Source organism: Osmia bicornis, chromosome 2, assembly GCF_907164935.1.
Source record: "Osmia bicornis bicornis chromosome 2, iOsmBic2.1, whole genome shotgun sequence".
Classification (NCBI taxonomy): Eukaryota; Metazoa; Arthropoda; class Insecta; order Hymenoptera; family Megachilidae; genus Osmia; species Osmia bicornis.
In genome coordinates this window covers 13,330,103-13,347,382 of record NC_060217.1, presented here as the reverse complement: position 1 = coordinate 13,347,382, position 17,280 = coordinate 13,330,103, and the positions used below count along the sequence as shown (strand labels likewise).

At 34.4% G+C, this 17,280-nt stretch overlaps 4 protein-coding genes across 8 annotated transcripts; all 4 read left to right on the top strand.

Moving 5' to 3' along the window:
- The first annotated feature begins 123 nt into the window (after positions 1 to 123).
- Positions 124 to 7,469, top strand: LOC114877171 (DNA-directed RNA polymerase II subunit RPB1). 2 transcript variants are annotated; one of them, XM_029189407.2, is made up of 9 exons: positions 124 to 290; positions 965 to 1,234; positions 1,316 to 3,977; positions 4,067 to 4,272; positions 4,361 to 5,409; positions 5,485 to 5,603; positions 5,698 to 5,886; positions 5,964 to 7,126; positions 7,303 to 7,469. In XM_029189407.2, exons 1-8 carry the CDS (start codon positions 213 to 215, stop codon positions 7,103 to 7,105), a joined length of 5,715 nt encoding a protein of 1,904 aa, XP_029045240.2. In that variant the 5' UTR covers positions 124 to 212; the 3' UTR covers positions 7,106 to 7,126; positions 7,303 to 7,469. The 2 variants fall into 2 exon arrangements, with proteins under 2 accessions (XP_029045240.2, XP_029045239.2); XM_029189406.2 differs by having other exon boundaries at positions 5,964 to 7,469.
- Positions 7,470 to 7,599: 130 nt separating this feature from the next.
- Positions 7,600 to 11,026, top strand: LOC114877172 (amino acid transporter AVT1B). 3 transcript variants are annotated; one of them, XM_029189411.2, is made up of 9 exons: positions 7,682 to 7,912; positions 8,898 to 9,018; positions 9,080 to 9,192; positions 9,273 to 9,405; positions 9,481 to 9,615; positions 9,684 to 9,793; positions 9,864 to 10,070; positions 10,137 to 10,253; positions 10,431 to 11,026. In XM_029189411.2, the coding sequence occupies exons 1-9, from the start codon at positions 7,774 to 7,776 to the stop codon at positions 10,835 to 10,837; spliced, it is 1,482 nt and encodes a 493-aa protein (XP_029045244.1). In that variant the 5' UTR covers positions 7,682 to 7,773; the 3' UTR covers positions 10,838 to 11,026. The 3 variants fall into 3 exon arrangements, with proteins under 3 accessions (XP_029045241.1, XP_029045244.1, XP_029045242.1); XM_029189409.2 differs by having other exon boundaries at positions 10,137 to 10,376; XM_029189408.2 differs by having other exon boundaries at positions 7,600 to 7,912; positions 10,137 to 11,026.
- Positions 11,027 to 11,632: 606 nt separating this feature from the next.
- Positions 11,633 to 14,444, top strand: LOC114877175 (probable pyruvate dehydrogenase E1 component subunit alpha, mitochondrial). Of its 2 annotated transcripts, XM_029189421.2 has the most exons (7): positions 11,633 to 11,899; positions 12,070 to 12,087; positions 12,398 to 12,634; positions 12,710 to 12,928; positions 12,998 to 13,246; positions 13,317 to 13,565; positions 13,639 to 14,444. In XM_029189421.2, exons 1-7 carry the CDS (start codon positions 11,849 to 11,851, stop codon positions 13,822 to 13,824), a joined length of 1,209 nt encoding a protein of 402 aa, XP_029045254.1. In that variant the 5' UTR covers positions 11,633 to 11,848; the 3' UTR covers positions 13,825 to 14,444. The 2 variants fall into 2 exon arrangements, with proteins under 2 accessions (XP_029045254.1, XP_029045255.1); XM_029189422.2 differs by lacking the exon at positions 12,070 to 12,087 and having other exon boundaries at positions 11,635 to 11,899.
- A 52-nt stretch (positions 14,445 to 14,496) lies between these two features.
- Positions 14,497 to 16,425, top strand: LOC114877176. Its single transcript, XM_029189423.2, has 3 exons — positions 14,497 to 14,838; positions 15,227 to 15,349; positions 15,456 to 16,425. The coding sequence occupies exons 1-3, from the start codon at positions 14,678 to 14,680 to the stop codon at positions 15,631 to 15,633; spliced, it is 462 nt and encodes a 153-aa protein (XP_029045256.1). The 5' UTR covers positions 14,497 to 14,677; the 3' UTR covers positions 15,634 to 16,425.
- The last annotated feature ends 855 nt before the right edge of the window (positions 16,426 to 17,280 follow it).

Genomic DNA, 17,280 nt, shown 5'->3' with positions numbered 1-17,280 from the left:
CATTTTCATGAGAACCTTGATTTAAAAGCTACATGGAAACTCTTCTATAAGGATAATTATGATTTATTTAGGAACACATATATGGATACATATGAAAGAAGATAGCAGCAAACGAAATAGCAGGAGAGGGAGATGCTTCCATCGGGGAAGAACGGTTAGAGGGAGTCGCGACGCAGAAGGCCGCGGGAGAAGCTCTTCGTTATCGTAGCAAAATGGCTACGTCCGACTCCAAAGCGCCTTTGCGAACTGTAAAAAGGGTCCAATTTGGTATTCTTTCACCCGATGAAATAGTAAGTTTGTTGCTTGTAAACGAGTGATTTTATAAAATGTATTTTTTTCGGGGCATATGCAACTATTTCATCATGAGTCGACATTTTCTGAAATCGTACATACCGCTATGTATTCTGTGTTATTTCCAAACAGTCGCGTGTGTTGATTTTCCACATGATTGTATTTTTTAATATTTGCACAAATATGATATATGTGCGATAAAAAATTTATTGTATTTAATATAAATGTAAAGTGTAATGTGATTCATTTCTTTTTTTATCCACAAATTATGATGATTGCTTTACTAAAGGTTTAATAAACCTGAAAACCCCTTCATTAATTTTATTGTGATGAGAAATGAAACTTATTAAAATCATTATAAACTATGATTTGTACAGCTGACATGCAACTTTGTAATAAAAGAAAGTATTGCTGGATTATGATTATAAACACAGTTATTGCATTTTTTAATTACATTTACTGACCTGTTACTCCTTATGACTGTAAATTTATATGCACAAATGTAATTTGTCAAAAGTAATTGATTAGAAATAAAATGTTATCAAACATTAAAAAGTTTTTATAATTACTGTAATGTTTTTTATTTCCTTAAAGCAATTATTCATTATAGCTTATTACAATTTTATTATTTTCATTTATTATGTGTTATAAAATTGACTGATGTTTTATACAGCGTCGGATGTCAGTCACAGATGGAAGCATACGGTTTCCAGAAACTATGGAAGGTGGTCGCCCGAAACTGGGTGGACTTATGGATCCTAGACAAGGTGTCATAGATAGAAATTCTAGATGCCAAACATGTGCAGGAAATATGACAGAATGTCCAGGACATTTTGGCCATATAGATTTGGCCAAGCCAGTTTTTCATGTTGGTTTTATAACAAAAACAATAAAAATCTTAAGATGCGTGTGTTTTTATTGTTCAAAACTTCTTGTCAGTCCAGTGAGTAAAGATGATCAGTAGTGGATTGTTTTTAGTATTTGAATTATTGTTTCTTTTAAATATTACCTTTTTCAATTGCAGCACAATCCAAAAATTAAGGAAATTGTAATGAAAACTAAAGGTCAACCACGTAAACGTCTCACATTTGTTTATGATTTATGTAAAAGTAAAAATATTTGTGAGGGTGGTGATGAAATGGATATTAATAAAGAGAGCCAGGATCAGCAGAATGCAGATAGAAAACCTGGGCATGGTGGTTGTGGTAGATATCAACCAAATCTTCAGAGATCAGGTTTAGATGTTACTGCAGAATGGAAACATGTAAACGAGGATTCTCAAGAAAAGAAGATAGCGCTTACCGCAGAAAGAGCATGGGAAATTTTAAAACACATTACAGACGAAGAATCGTTTATCCTTGGTATGGACCCAAAATTTGCACGACCAGATTGGATGGTGGTCACAGTTTTGCCTGTCCCACCTCTTTCAGTTAGACCAGCAGTTATTATGTATGGTTCTGCCAAAAATCAAGATGACTTGACACACAAACTGGCAGATATTATAAAAGCAAACAATGAATTGATCCGAAACGAACAAGCTGGAGCTGCAGCGCATGTAATATCAGAAAATATAAAAATGTTGCAATTTCATGTAGCAACTTTGGTCGACAACGATATGCCTGGCATGCCCAGAGCGATGCAAAAGTCGGGCAAACCCTTAAAAGCTATAAAAGCAAGACTGAAAGGAAAAGAGGGCAGAATAAGAGGAAATTTGATGGGTAAACGTGTTGACTTCTCAGCACGTACCGTCATCACACCCGATCCCAATTTGCGAATCGATCAAGTAGGTGTACCTCGAAGCATTGCCCAAAATTTAACATTTCCTGAAATTGTGACACCATTTAATATTGATAAAATGCAAGAACTCGTTAGACGTGGAAATTCACAGTATCCAGGAGCCAAGTACATTGTCAGAGACAATGGAGAAAGGATAGATTTAAGATTTCATCCGAAACCGTCTGATTTGCATTTACAATGTGGTTATAGAGTGGAACGTCACATTCGTGATGGCGATTTAGTCATTTTCAATCGTCAACCTACTCTCCACAAAATGAGTATGATGGGTCACAGAGTAAAAGTTCTACCGTGGAGTACATTCCGTATGAATCTTAGTTGCACGTCACCTTATAACGCTGATTTTGACGGAGATGAAATGAATTTGCACGTACCTCAATCGATGGAGACTAGAGCGGAAGTAGAAAATATTCACGTGACACCACGACAAATCATCACACCGCAAGCTAATAAACCAGTTATGGGTATTGTACAGGATACACTTACCGCTGTAAGAAAAATGACGAAAAGAGATGTCTTTATTGAAAAAGAACAAATGATGAATATTCTTATGTTCTTGCCCAGCTGGGATGGAAAAATGCCTCAGCCGTGTATATTAAAACCAAAGCCTTTGTGGACCGGTAAACAAATTTTCTCCCTGATTATACCAGGCAATGTAAATATGATAAGAACTCACAGTACTCATCCCGACGAAGAAGATGACGGTCCATATAAATGGATATCACCTGGTGACACTAAAGTTATGGTAGAACATGGAGAGCTCGTTATGGGGATTCTTTGTAAGAAAACTTTGGGTACATCTGCTGGATCTCTGCTTCACATTTGTATGTTGGAGCTAGGACACGAGGTCTGTGGGCGATTTTATGGGAACATCCAAACAGTGATCAACAACTGGTTGCTATTGGAAGGTCATTCCATTGGTATTGGTGATACCATCGCCGATCCACAGACCTACTTAGAAATTCAGAAAGCAATTAAAAAAGCTAAAGAGGACGTGATAGAAGTTATTCAAAAGGCTCATAATATGGAGCTGGAACCCACCCCTGGAAATACGTTGAGGCAAACTTTCGAAAATCAAGTAAACAGAATTTTGAACGACGCTCGTGACAAGACTGGTGGTTCTGCTAAGAAATCTTTAACCGAGTACAACAATTTAAAGGCTATGGTAGTATCAGGATCGAAAGGATCTAATATTAATATCTCTCAAGTTATCGCTTGTGTAGGTCAACAAAACGTTGAGGGTAAACGAATTCCTTTCGGTTTTCGTAAGAGAACTTTACCGCATTTCATCAAAGATGATTACGGTCCTGAATCCAGAGGATTCGTCGAGAACTCGTATCTTGCTGGTCTAACTCCGTCTGAATTTTATTTTCACGCCATGGGAGGTCGCGAAGGTCTCATCGATACTGCTGTGAAAACTGCAGAAACTGGATACATTCAACGCCGTCTGATAAAAGCTATGGAATCTGTAATGGTTCATTACGATGGGACAGTTAGGAACTCTGTAGGACAACTTATTCAGTTGCGTTATGGCGAGGACGGTTTATGCGGAGAAACCGTCGAGTTCCAGAATCTGCCTACCATTAAATTAAGCAATAAGGCATTTGAGAAGAAGTTCAAATTCGATCCCACCAACGAACGATATCTCCGTCGCATTTTCAATGAAGATATCGTTAGAGAAATGATGGGATCCGGGGAAGTAATATCTGAATTGGAAAGGGAATGGGAACAATTGAACAAGGATCGTGCTATACTCAGAGAGATATTTCCTAGCGGAGAATCAAAAGTTGTATTGCCTTGCAATCTTCAAAGAATGATTTGGAATGTGCAAAAGATATTCCACATCAACAAACGAGCACCAACAGATCTCAGTCCTATGAGAGTCATCCAAGGTAAATAAAATTATAATTACAGTGAGAGGGAAAAATAAGTGGACACTGTTCAAAATAGAATACCCTGAATAAAATATTTTTATTTACAGGTGTTAAAGATCTTTTGGATAAATGTATTATTGTGGCTGGTGACGATAGACTCAGCAAACAAGCTAATGAAAACGCTACATTATTATTCCAATGTTTAGTAAGATCTACTTTATGTACAAAGTGTGTTTCTGAAGAATTCAGGTTATCCAGTGAAGCTTTTGAATGGCTTATTGGAGAAATTGAAACTAGGTTCCAGCAAGCCCAGGTTTGTGGAGAACAGATCGTGTATCTTCATTTTCATAAATATAAAACTGGTGCATATGTATCTTATATCTCTTTAACGTTACGTTTAGGTATCGCCAGGTGAAATGGTCGGTGCTTTAGCTGCTCAGTCTCTTGGCGAGCCTGCAACCCAGATGACACTGAATACTTTCCACTTTGCTGGTGTATCGTCGAAGAACGTAACTCTTGGTGTACCCAGGCTAAAGGAGATTATAAACATCAGCAAGAAACCAAAGGCTCCGTCGTTAACGGTATTCCTAACCGGAGCAGCAGCAAGAGATGCTGAGAAAGCAAAGAATGTACTTTGCCGATTGGAACACACAACATTGAGGAAAGTTACAGCGAATACTGCTATTTACTACGATCCAGATCCACAGAATACTGTGATCGCAGAGGATCAAGAATTCGTGAACGTTTATTATGAAATGCCTGATTTCGATCCAACCAAAATATCCCCGTGGCTGCTTCGTATCGAGTTAGACCGAAAGAGAATGACTGATAAAAAATTAACAATGGAACAAATAGCGGAAAAGATTAACGCTGGCTTTGGGGATGATCTGAACTGCATTTTCAACGACGATAACGCTGAGAAATTAGTTTTACGAATTAGGATAATGAACAGCGATGATAACAAGTTCCAAGATACCGAAGAAGAAACTGTAGATAAAATGGAGGACGACATGTTCCTTCGGTGTATAGAGGCAAATATGCTCAGTGACATGACATTACAGGGTATCGAGGCAATAGGCAAAGTTTATATGCATTTACCGCAAACCGATTCCAAGAAACGTATCGTCATCACTGAAACTGGTGAATTTAAAGCAATAGCTGAATGGTTATTGGAAACGGACGGGACAAGTTTAATGAAAGTATTGAGCGAGAGAGATGTCGATCCTGTTAGAACATTCAGTAATGATATCTGTGAAATATTCCAAGTCCTTGGTATAGAAGCTGTCAGGAAGTCTGTAGAAAAAGAAATGAACGCTGTTTTGCAATTTTATGGTCTTTATGTAAATTATCGTCATCTCGCTTTGCTTTGCGATGTTATGACGGCCAAAGGTCACTTGATGGCTATTACGCGTCACGGAATAAACAGACAGGACACTGGTGCACTTATGAGGTAAATATAAAAAAATAAATATAATTTTATTACCGAATAACGATACGGAGTTCTATATTTTATACTTTATTCTAGATGCTCCTTTGAAGAAACAGTGGATGTATTATTGGATGCTGCATCTCATGCAGAGGTTGATCCAATGAGAGGAGTATCTGAAAACATTATTATGGGACAACTTCCACGAATAGGAACAGGTATTGCTTTTTAACACTTATAGTATTGTGATTTTAATAAACAAATCTCAAATTATTCGGCTAACTATAAATGTATTTAATCTTACTTTTTCAGGATGTTTCGATTTGCTATTAGATGCTGAGAAATGTAAAGCTGGTATTGAAATACCAATGGCGGTAGGTGCTGGTGTAATGGGAACAGCCGGAATGTTCTTTGGCAGTGTTGCTACACCAAGTATGAGTCCTCAAATGACCCCTTGGATGGGTGCTACCCCGGGTTACGGAGCATCAAGCATGTCTCCTGGTACGAACATTTTCAATAATGTTAAAATTTATCATTGTAATTTATTGATGATTAAAAAATGTACAATTCTTTTACAGCACTGGGAAGTGGTATGACACCAGGTGGTGCATGCTTCTCACCATCAGGAGCGTCGGATGCTTCAGGACTTTCACCTGCCTATTCCGCGTACTCGCCACAACCTGGAAGTCCTGGCAGTCCAGGCCCCAGCATGAGTCCATATCCAATGTCACCGGCAGGAGGTGCATCGCCTAGTTATTCGCCTACATCGCCTGCCTATTTGCCAACTTCACCGAGTATAACACCATCGAGTCCTAACTACTCGCCTACCAGTCCAACGTATTCACCCACCAGTCCAAATTATTCGCCAACGAGTCCAAGTTATTCTCCGACAAGTCCAAGTTACTCGCCAACATCACCGAGTTATTCGCCAACGAGTCCGAGTTACTCGCCAACGTCGCCGAGTTATTCACCGACGAGCCCTTCGTACTCGCCAACGTCACCGAGCTACTCGCCAACGAGTCCGAGTTACTCGCCAACGTCGCCGAGTTATTCACCAACGAGTCCTTCGTACTCGCCAACGTCACCGAGCTACTCGCCCACGAGTCCTTCATACTCGCCAACGAGTCCTTCATACTCGCCAACGTCGCCGAGCTACTCGCCCACGAGTCCGAGTTACTCTCCAACGAGTCCAAGCTATTCGCCTAGTTCACCAAATTACACGCCAGCCTCGCCGTCTTATTCTCCAACAAGTCCAAGTTACTCGCCGAGTTCTCCACAATATTCACCTGCCAGTCCAAGTTACTCACCGAGCAGTCCAAAATATTCGCCAACGAGTCCGAGTTATTCACCGACGTCACCGTCGTTTGCTGGGACCTCGCCACAGTACACGCCAGCGAGTCCAACTTACTCTCCAACGAGCCCAACCTACTCACCAACGAGTCCATCGTACTCTCCTAGTTCGCCACAACACACAGCGTCAGGGAGTACAAGGTACTCGCCGAGTAGTCCAAATTACTCGCCTACTAGCCCGACGTATTCGCCTACGAGTCCTCAGTACTCGCCATCGAGCACCAAGTACTCGCCTACCAGCCCAACGTACACACCAACGAGTCCGAGTTATTCGCCCACGAGTCCAACGTACTCTCCACCGGTACCAGGCTACTCGCCAACGAGTCCCACGTATTCTCCGGCATCTCCAGCCTACGAGACAGACGACTAAGAAGAAGTATTACGCATGGCTGTATGAATGTTTGCTATTAAATACTTACTATGAACTAGGTATAAGTATGATAAGTTGTAATTATAACTACTACACATACAATCTTCAATTTTCTAAGTTCGTAAATATATATTTAGTATATAAATTTATGCACAGTTTTTATATAAATTCTCATGTCATCACCTGTGTGATCATAGGTCAGAGGATGTTCTTTATTTCTTCTATTATCGAGGAAACGATGACCGTGTGGTTGGAAGTCTGAATGGACAGTTGTGCGACGATCTTTATGAAACGGTAGTGTAAATCTTTTTATTAAGGAGTACATTTGTCTCTGAAACGTTAATAAAAGTATGAATGAGATGAATATATATATTTTCTTTTCCAATATATAGAAAACGCACGTAGCGAACATATTATTTATATTGAAATCTTGTTTCATATAGATCCCGACGTTTGTATTATATACGTGAGACGCATGGCTGTACTTTTGAAGAAGGAAGCACAAACACACGTTGTGGGTCTTCCTTCGGTTCTCTCGTTCTGTCTGGGTAAACCGTTTGCGTTCAATAGAGTATCGAGTTACGTTTTATGCGGTGCTCGCCACCGCGAAACGAAAACCTGTTCATGGTCCGAACATCGATGTCGAACAGTGTGAATTATTCCTCGTCATGAATAACGAGAGACTGCCGCTACTTTTCAAAGACTCTGCTAACTCGGATCTGTCGCTTTTATTCGCTACATTGTGCGTTATCGACATTTTCGGCGTTTTTCCGATCATCGCATTACCACGCTCGATTGTGCAATGCGGTAAGTTTCTTTCAGTTTCTTATATTCTGTTTTTATGTTTCGCAACACTAATCAGGGATCAATTGTGAGACAAGAACTATCAGAAAACATTTTCTTCTTTTCTTTTTTCTTATACGAGTCGCGTTCAGATTGCGTATATTCCTACTAGTTTCTTTATTTTGTGACAAGCACTTTGTATTTAGCCAGATAGATTACCACTATTTTAATAAGATAGGATACTAATATGTATATATGTATACATATGCAGTATGTCTAGTTACAGCGAATATAGAGAATTGTTTCTTAAGGTAATTGAAGACACTGTTGTCTAGATAAAAAATGTATAATTGAGATCAAGATCAACTTCATTTTTGTAAATGTATTGGAATGAATTTAATAATCTCTAATTGAAGGTCGCTTAAAATTAAACAATAAGATTTTACAATCATTAATTTGAATTTAGACTTGATGAATTATGATAAGTTTTAAACAGGTCACCTTCAACTAAGTATCATTATTATCATGTCATGAATTTAAAAACATGAAACATGATTTTTAAAAAATGGTAGTAAAACAAAGAAAAAATTAACAAAAAAATTCTGTTTACAACATTGCTACAAAAATTCAATGAGTTTTTAAATGATTTTTCGTATGTTCAATTTCTTATGAAATAATTCCATATCTGTATGAATAAAACATACTGCATATAATTGATTGTACAATGTGACTTTATCGTTTATTTCATAATATATTTTATTTAAATTGAAATGATTTATATAATTTACTTATTGTACTACTTAAGGCGATCATTGTAAACAAAATTCGAGCACGAAATATCGTGCGAGAAAGTTGATCATTTTGAACAAAATAAAGTTGATTAACTTGTTAAGATCTTTGTTATTCGAGCCACTTAAACCACAGGCTTTCCTTGTCTGCGTTTATGAAATTCTCGTTAACACAGAAACTAAGATATTGTTTCTTAAACGATTATAGTTTCTGATTGTAGGATTGTACGGGATTCCCTTAGTCCTTGTTGTATTTGCTTTGCAAATTTACACAGCCGTTCTTCTTGGAAAATCATGGACAATTGCAACTACTTTAGATCCACAGATTTCACGAAAAAATCGGTGAGTTTATAATTTTAACTTATCCTTTAATAATTAATTATTAAGTTAATTCATTTTGCAGGCATCCTCTTGCTGCAGTGACCGAATTAACATTGGGTCCTCGGGCAAGGACCTTGGTCACTATAATCCTGGATCTTGCAGTATTTGGTTGCAGCATACCTAATTTACTGGTTGGTACGTTCTAATATAATGTTAATAAAATTAATATTCCTTAATTTGTAATGATCAAGTGTATCACCATTCATCAATTTCAGCTTCACAGAATTTGCAGTTATTTGGATTGAAAGTATCGAGCCAACGATTTGATTTATCTTTTTGTTACTGGCTTTTAATTGTGGGTCTTCTATTATGTCCAATTATGTGGCTGGGTAGTCCACGCGATATGAAGTAATTCGTAAAAATATTTTTAAATTATATTTTGTTTGTTACAATACTGATCTACATGATTACAAATACTTGCAGGATATTGGCTTCATTTTCTTCTACAATGGTCATACTAACAGCAGTATTAATCTGGTGGTGTATAATTACCGATGACCGTGAACTGAATACCACACCGATACCCGTTTCTCCTACCTGGGACAAATTAATTTCTGGGTAATCTGTACAAAGTGATTAATCGTATTGTTAATTTCATATAATATTTTTATATGAAATAACTTCAGATACGGCATGCTGGCATTTCAATTTGACGTTCATCCGACCTTGATGACAGTGCAAGTAGACATGCGTCGTCCGCAGGATATCAATAAAGCAGTTATAATTTCCTTCTTAGGTAATAGTATGCCTGAAATATTTATTTTATACCTCAATTATTCATTAATTAATAATACCATTGATTATAGTTAGCGGTTCGTTATTTGTCGTTACCACTAGCTTGGCCATTTGGAAGTATGGAGGCAGTACAGCAGCTAATGTTCTTCAAATGGTACCAGGAAATATCATGATGAGTGCTGCTATTCTATTCGCTGCTGTTCAACTTTGTTTATCAAGTGCTCTTGGTCATTCGGCTCTTTTTCAGGATCTGGAAGATCAATGCAACATTCAGAGAAGTATGAATTTTATAAGTCAAATCAATTATATGATGTATTACATAAGACAAACGTTTTTTACAATAGCTTTCGGATGGAAGAGATGTGCCATACGATCAGCTGTTGTATTCCTTGGAGTGGCTGTTGGGGAATCTGTGCCAAGATTTGATATTGTGATGGCTCTAATCGGAGGATCCTTAACTGGTCCGTTAGTTTTTGTACTCCCTCCATTAATGTACTCTAAAGCTATTGCTTTAAAAATAAGGTCTATGAGACCTTTGACCCCTGAAATATATTCAAATTCTGAAAGACGTCGAGGCAACGAAGGTATGTCAACCGATCCGAGAATTCATTCAAGATCAATTTACTATGGTGTTCTAGGCGTACCTAACGCTGAGTATCATCGATATTCGTATTTTTATTATGACGATTTGGAAGAAGAATTTGAAGAAATCGTAGATTACGACGATACTCTAAGCAGTGCAAAGACCAGCGAAGAGTTTTTAATGACCAGAAGAAGTAATAATGATCATGAACCGATATTTATAGATGCTAATCGACCATTTAAAGTCTGCAGAAGAACAACAGTTTCTGAAGAATCAGTTCCAAGAGTAAAAATGAATTGCAATTTTCGAAGATGGAATCAGTGGTTCAGTTATTTAGTTGTATTATTCGGTATCGTTGTTACAATTTCTTCCACATATATTAACGTTAAAAATACTATTCGTTACGTACAATTCACACCGCCGTGCATCGTGAACGTCTCCGTAGTGCAAAATTCTGTATAAATAATAGTATTTTACAGAACGGTTTACGCAGTGTATAAGAATTATAAAACATCTAATCTTTTATCTTTGTATACATAAACTTAAAATGCACTAAATTTTTGTAAACAACTTTTTATAATATTAAATATGTACATAAGTATAAAACATTGATGATGCATTTCTTGGATAATAAAGTTGTTTTTTACTGTATTGTAATTTGAATTTTAAATTTCAGAAATGTCCGCTATATGGCAGCATTATATCAGTAAAAATTTATGTTGTAAAAAATATTTATTCATACATGATACCACTCTGTTTATTCTTTACGTAATAGAATTTTTAATATATACATAGTAAAAAATTCTATTATATATCAACTTTCATTGTACAAAAGAATCATTGTATAATACAACACACGTGTTTTCGAATAGTAAATATCGCTTGAATCAGCTGATTTTGTAAACTATTTTTAATCGTGAAGGTTACCTTGAAATATGTTTAAATAAGTATCCGTAGACTTATTTTAAATAGCTTTGTAAATGTTGTATATATAATTATGTTACATTATTTTTAGAATAACATTAAAGTACCAATAAGTGATAACTATTTATTTATTATTTTTGTAGTTAAATCATTTAAACGACGTGCTATCTGATATTACGTAATGATGTAAATGTAACGTTATAAATTATATATGTAATGTTACATAACAATCCTTCTGAAATTAACAAAATGTATATATTTTATTAGTCTGTTTCGTTTTTGCTGCAAACACGTGTATCATTCATTTTTTCTTGTGAATGACCCATTAGGCCATATGTATATAATTGGCCATGATGTTCAACGTGACGATTGTAAGCAATTGTAAGAGGGGATACGAATGAACCTGTGACGTTTACGAAGCAGATCTTTACGATACTGTCCGCGCCAAACGAATGACCCGTCCTGGTTCGATCCATTTTCTACTTTAACTTCGATTTCTTCTTTATTCTTTTGATTTTTCATTACGATCGAAGAAGAATTTCTTTGAAAATGATTCCGAACTGCATCAGAAATATAGGCGCGCAAACCTCAAAGCGAAACGTAAGTATTTAATCTAATGAACGACAAATGACCTTTAATATTACTATTTGCCAACACGTTTCATGCCAGGGTCTTGTTATAATTTCAAGTCGTATGATCACTGTTCAAGTTTTGCAATTGAACATTTTGTCTTTTCTTTTTTTTTATATCTCCTCCTGGTGTTTCGCCAGTTCGGAAGCTGGAATGAGGTAATTATTCGTTTAGATTTATTAATGTGTCTTTCATTGAAAATCACATTTTACACGTTGCATCGTGCTCAATTTTTTTATTTTTTTATTTTTTTTACCCATTGCAGTGTGATCATATTTAGAATTATATAGACACCATGAGTTCCTAAATTTGGTGTATTTTGCAAATATATTGTTTTAAGTCTGAATTATATTTGTGCTTGTATTCTTTTTAATATTGTTGTAAATAGCAAAAGTTCATTGCATAGATGCTGTGCTTCTTTTTATGTAAAGTTATGTGTAACTAATTTTAAGCTCTATATATTTACAGGTGGTATCTTATTTCTTCAACAAAAAAAATAATTATGCCACAGAGGCTTCATTTGATACAAAACCTTTTCGATTACACAAACTGGACAGTGGGCCATCCACTCATGTTACTGTCACCAGAGATGAAGCTCTAGATCTGTATAGAAAATTACATACAATTCGTCGTATGGAAACAGCAGCAGGAAATTTGTACAAAGAAAAAATTGTTAGAGGTTTCTGTCATTTGTATTCAGGCCAGGTAAGAATAACTTATTTTATCATTTATTCAAAAACAATTTCTGTTAATATAAAGAAATGCAATTACCTTTGACAGGAAGCTTGTGCTGTTGGTATAAAGGCAGCTCTTCGGTCACAAGATGCTGTCATCACAGCCTACCGAGCTCATGGATGGACTTACTTAATGGGAATAGAACCATTTGGTGTATTAGCTGAATTGACCGGTAGAAAAAGTGGCAATGCAAAGGGTAAAGGTGGATCTATGCACATGTATTGTAAAAACTTTTATGGTGGAAATGGCATTGTCGGTGCTCAAGTAAGTATTAATTATTGGAATTATTAAAGCAATGATTGATATAAAATTAATTCAGTAACAAATCTATAGGTGCCATTAGGAGTTGGAATTGCCTTTGCTCAAAAATACATGAACAATGGAGGAGTGTGTGTAGCACTTTATGGAGATGGTGCAGCTAATCAAGGACAAGTATTTGAAGTATATAATATGGCCAAATTGTGGGATGTTCCTTGTATTTTTGTTTGTGAAAACAATGGATATGGTATGGGTACTAGCGTTGATCGTGCTTCCGCAAGTACAGACTATCATACAAGAGGAGACTACATTCCTGGAATTTGGGTTTGTTTAAAAAACAAAACTTTTGTTCCATAATTGTACTGTACGTTATGTTAATTAAATATATTTTCAGGTGGATGGTATGGATGTACTGGCAGTTAGGGAAGCTACAAGATTTGCTGTAGATTTTTGTACATCTGGCAAAGGTCCTATTATCTTGGAAGCTGTAACTTACAGATATAGTGGACACAGTATGTCAGATCCTGGAACAAGTTATCGTACAAGAGAAGAAGTTCAAGAAGTAAGACAGACCAGAGATCCTATCACTGGTTTCAAAGAACGAATACTGAATTCTAATCTTATTACCCAAGAAGAAATAAAGGTAAACTTGATTGAAATATGTTTCTTTTTCTTTGAATGATCATAAAATAATTAAAAATTCATGTTTTGTATAGACGATGGAAAATGAAATAAGAAAAATGGTCGATGACGCTGTGAAAGCCGCGAAAGCAGATTCTGAAATTCCAGCGAACGAACTTACTGCCGATATTTATGCCAATTGTGTAGAAAAAGAAATTCGTAACATAACTCCATTTAATCCTCTGTCACACACGAGGCTAGGTCCAGCTGTTAATGCCTAAAATCATACTTCTAGAAAAGATTTTTAATTAATATCATATTAAATCTTATTCATTATAGCAATATCTGCCATTGCAAGAATTTATAGTCTGTACAAAAGATTTTTAGGGCATATATTCAAAATTTAGGCTGAAAAATAGCGAATTGTTGAAAGATAATTTCGTTTATGACTTACGGTTGAGTTGTATATACACAAATTGTATATTTATTTTATTTATAAATGTATAGTACCGTAAGGAGAAGATACACTGTTATAAATCAATTAGTACATGATAACATTTACTGCCACGTTGTAGTCGGTGATCTTACGTGTACATATGTTTAGAAATAGTAAATGTATCGAGGACAGTTCAAAGGACAATACTTTTTTATCCATGTATCCTTACTAAGGAATAATACAAACATATAAAATATTATTCGTGCTTGGGACCCTGTATATTGATAAAGAAGTAACGAAATTTGTAACTACTGTAAAATAATGTATTCACAATGTTATTGCAATCCAGGGTAATATATCATATGTTCGTTCGTGGATAAAAAGTATGAATAAAACTGACATGTAATTAAAATAGAAGTAATTCGTTAAAAATTGAATAAAAACATTTTATGTATAACAATTGAATTTATTTGAAACTAAGTTTTAGAACACATTCCAAAACAGTTTCACAGTGTTAATGCATTTATGAACACACTATTGAATTTCATTTTTCTGTTTTAAATTCGTACTTCTCGGTATTATTGCTTTCCCACAATTCCTATAATCCTTAGTCTATTAAATTTTGTTAGTATCACGTTAAGAACGCAATATTCCAGTAGTAGTTGATTGACAACAGCAGAGAGAAGAAGCAAGGAACAATGGCTGCTGCAGGAAGCACGAACTCCGGCACAATTTTTCAAAAACTCGGTTTAAAACCGATTACAAAATGCAGTCTCGTTAAATTTTACGCTCCTGCTTTCGGTGTCGCTTCGTACACCGCATTATCCGTTAATGTAATGAATCCAAGTCTTGTCATCAGGTAATGAACTATGCTTTCAGACATTAACCTCTAACGTTAAGTATACATGTTTCATCATTTTTAGAATGTTACGTAATCTTTAAGCAGCAGATATTTCATAGTATATTTTTATGAATAAGTTAAAAATTCTAACTGGAACATCCGTTCTTTTGTAGCAAAAAAAAATGTATTATGTTAAATATAACTTTCTCCCAATTATTTTATTTCCTCTATCCATAAATATTTAATTTAGTGCAACTAAATTAATTAATTCCAAAATCTTAAATTAAATGTTATGTTTTAATCATGGTAGTCATCTTTAAATAATAGTTGTATGTTATTGTTACTTAATCTAATTAATAGACATCTACCTTTTCAATCTGTAATATGTGATTATAAAATTTTGTAGAGTTTTTCCAAAAAAAGACATCACAAACTTTTTATTGGGAAGTGCTCTCCTTGGTACTGGCTCGTACATATATACTAGAGACCATATGAAAGCTGCTACAATTGATGCAAAGATAATATACAGGTAATCTTATTTGATTCATAATAAATTTCATAATTTCTAATCGTATAGGTACTTATTATATATCATGTATCATGTTAATAACCTGATGTTGTAATTTTTATAATAGTACTACCGGTGCTGTATTGTTGAGCTTTGGATCAGTTTTAATATGGGCAGTTTTGCGATCTGTGGTACCACCTAATCCTACTTTGTGTACAATAATTGGCATTGCTTCTGGAATTACATTCATTAAGATTGGTTCTACTTATTTGGATTTTGTTGATGGACAAATACAAAAGAAATAGATCAATCAAGTTTTCATAATTAATAATGGTCATTGTGTAATAAATGCATCTGAAAAACAAATTTGCAATAATATATTATGAAATGTAATTGTGTTGAACCAAAGCAAGGAAGAAATGTATGTTAAGTAAAGAGTTCTTAAATGTCTACAGGTTCTTACTTTTTGTATGATCTTTGTTCCAAAATGGCAGAAGATTAAGGACAAAATTATGTTGAACATAATTACAAAGCGTTTTTATTTTGTCCTGGTTAATTGTTTTGTGAAATCTAAAACTTATTTAAAGGATGTATGAAACTAAAGTAAGAGTATTATTGTATCTTACATGGAACATTGAAAAATGGTTTCTTGAAATGTGAAGTTGTCTCACATTATATATTGGTGTTTATGGATTTATAACTTATATACAAAAAGAGTATGAAAAAAAGACAAGAAAAATTTTTCAATAATTTGTAGTTGTATTTGTAATATGAGTGCATTTTTCAAAGCATAAAATCTGTTTATCTAAGTAACTAATTAGCAGTAGTGGTAGAAATCTGCAAATATCACAGCAGTTTTAATAAATGTTATACTAGAAAAAATAATTAAAAGAGTTTAAAAAATAAGTTGTATTAATTTTTGAAGCAAGCATAAGTATAACATTAATTTATTGTTGTGCACGTGCACGTTTCCTTTTGTAAGCAACGTATTCGGAATTAATTTTAATTAATAAGATGTGTAATCTTAAAAGTATGTACAGTTTCATGGCAAACAACATTGTATCACTTCTTTAATAAAGTCTGCTATTAAGCTTAAATTGCTATATATTTATCGGTACAAATATTTTACTTTGTTATCAAAATCTTTTATTTTATTAGTACATTTTACAGTATACAAAATGTAATGGTAGTATGTGTAAGTATTATTTACTCGAGGATAAATTTTGCATACTATAAACCAGTCACATTATGTGTCTCTATAATATATTCGCATTTCTGTGTAAATAAAAATAATAAATAATAAACATGAACAATAAGTATTTAAGACAAAAGAATTTGAATAAATTATATTTGTAAAACCTTAATCAAATTAATTATTGTATTACAATGATATTGAGTCATATATTATAGTTATTTTACAGAAAATATTGAAAATTATAAATGCAATAAAAATCATAGAAATTTTGATAGGTATAAATTAAATCCATGTTTTCATTAATATTCAATGGAGAATTTTATTCTAAAATTTATAATTACCTATTTATTTATTTGAAAAACTTTTTTACTTTATAGGTATGTATGTACACATTATTGTTGTATCGCGATTTAGTTATTACATCAAAAAATATCATGTACATTCAAAAAACAATTCTTTGGTTTCAAAAATAAGATTTGTGTGTTATTAGTAAAATGTGTTTACAAATAGCCATACGTCTCTCATATTAACGTAATTTACAACCAAGTGAAAGATGTGGTTTTTGATTTCTATCGCCTTTATAATTAGTGACACCTGCTAACTATTCTTAATGATACGCGCATGTACTTACTTTATATCGTGAAGTAAAATGATAATGAGTGTGAAAGTTGTGAATATCTAAATTCATTAAAACATGATTAAAAGTTATCATTTTTTCATATCAAAACTGATTCTTTTAAATGATACAGTATTGAAA

Excerpts from the sequence above, each read along its gene's own strand:
- LOC114877171 (XM_029189407.2), top strand. The coding sequence starts at position 213 with ATGGCTACGTCCGACTCCAAAGCGCCTTTGCGAACTGTAAAAAGGGTC. Across the intron at positions 5,604-5,697 it reads ACTTCCACGAATAGGAACAG|GATGTTTCGATTTGCTATTA; the intron begins GTATTGCTTTTT and ends TTACTTTTTCAG. Across the intron at positions 5,887-5,963 it reads AGCATCAAGCATGTCTCCTG|CACTGGGAAGTGGTATGACA; the intron begins GTACGAACATTT and ends ATTCTTTTACAG.
- LOC114877175 (XM_029189421.2), top strand. The coding sequence starts at position 11,849 with ATGATTCCGAACTGCATCAGAAATATAGGCGCGCAAACCTCAAAGCGA. Across the intron at positions 12,635-12,709 it reads GTCATTTGTATTCAGGCCAG|GAAGCTTGTGCTGTTGGTAT; the intron begins GTAAGAATAACT and ends TACCTTTGACAG. Across the intron at positions 13,247-13,316 it reads ACTACATTCCTGGAATTTGG|GTGGATGGTATGGATGTACT; the intron begins GTTTGTTTAAAA and ends ATATATTTTCAG.
- LOC114877176 (XM_029189423.2), top strand. The coding sequence starts at position 14,678 with ATGGCTGCTGCAGGAAGCACGAACTCCGGCACAATTTTTCAAAAACTC. Across the intron at positions 14,839-15,226 it reads AATCCAAGTCTTGTCATCAG|AGTTTTTCCAAAAAAAGACA; the intron begins GTAATGAACTAT and ends AAAATTTTGTAG. Across the intron at positions 15,350-15,455 it reads GATGCAAAGATAATATACAG|TACTACCGGTGCTGTATTGT; the intron begins GTAATCTTATTT and ends TTTTTATAATAG.
- LOC114877172 (XM_029189408.2), top strand. The coding sequence starts at position 7,774 with ATGAATAACGAGAGACTGCCGCTACTTTTCAAAGACTCTGCTAACTCG. Across the intron at positions 7,913-8,897 it reads ACGCTCGATTGTGCAATGCG|GATTGTACGGGATTCCCTTA; the intron begins GTAAGTTTCTTT and ends TTCTGATTGTAG. Across the intron at positions 9,193-9,272 it reads CATACCTAATTTACTGGTTG|CTTCACAGAATTTGCAGTTA; the intron begins GTACGTTCTAAT and ends CATCAATTTCAG.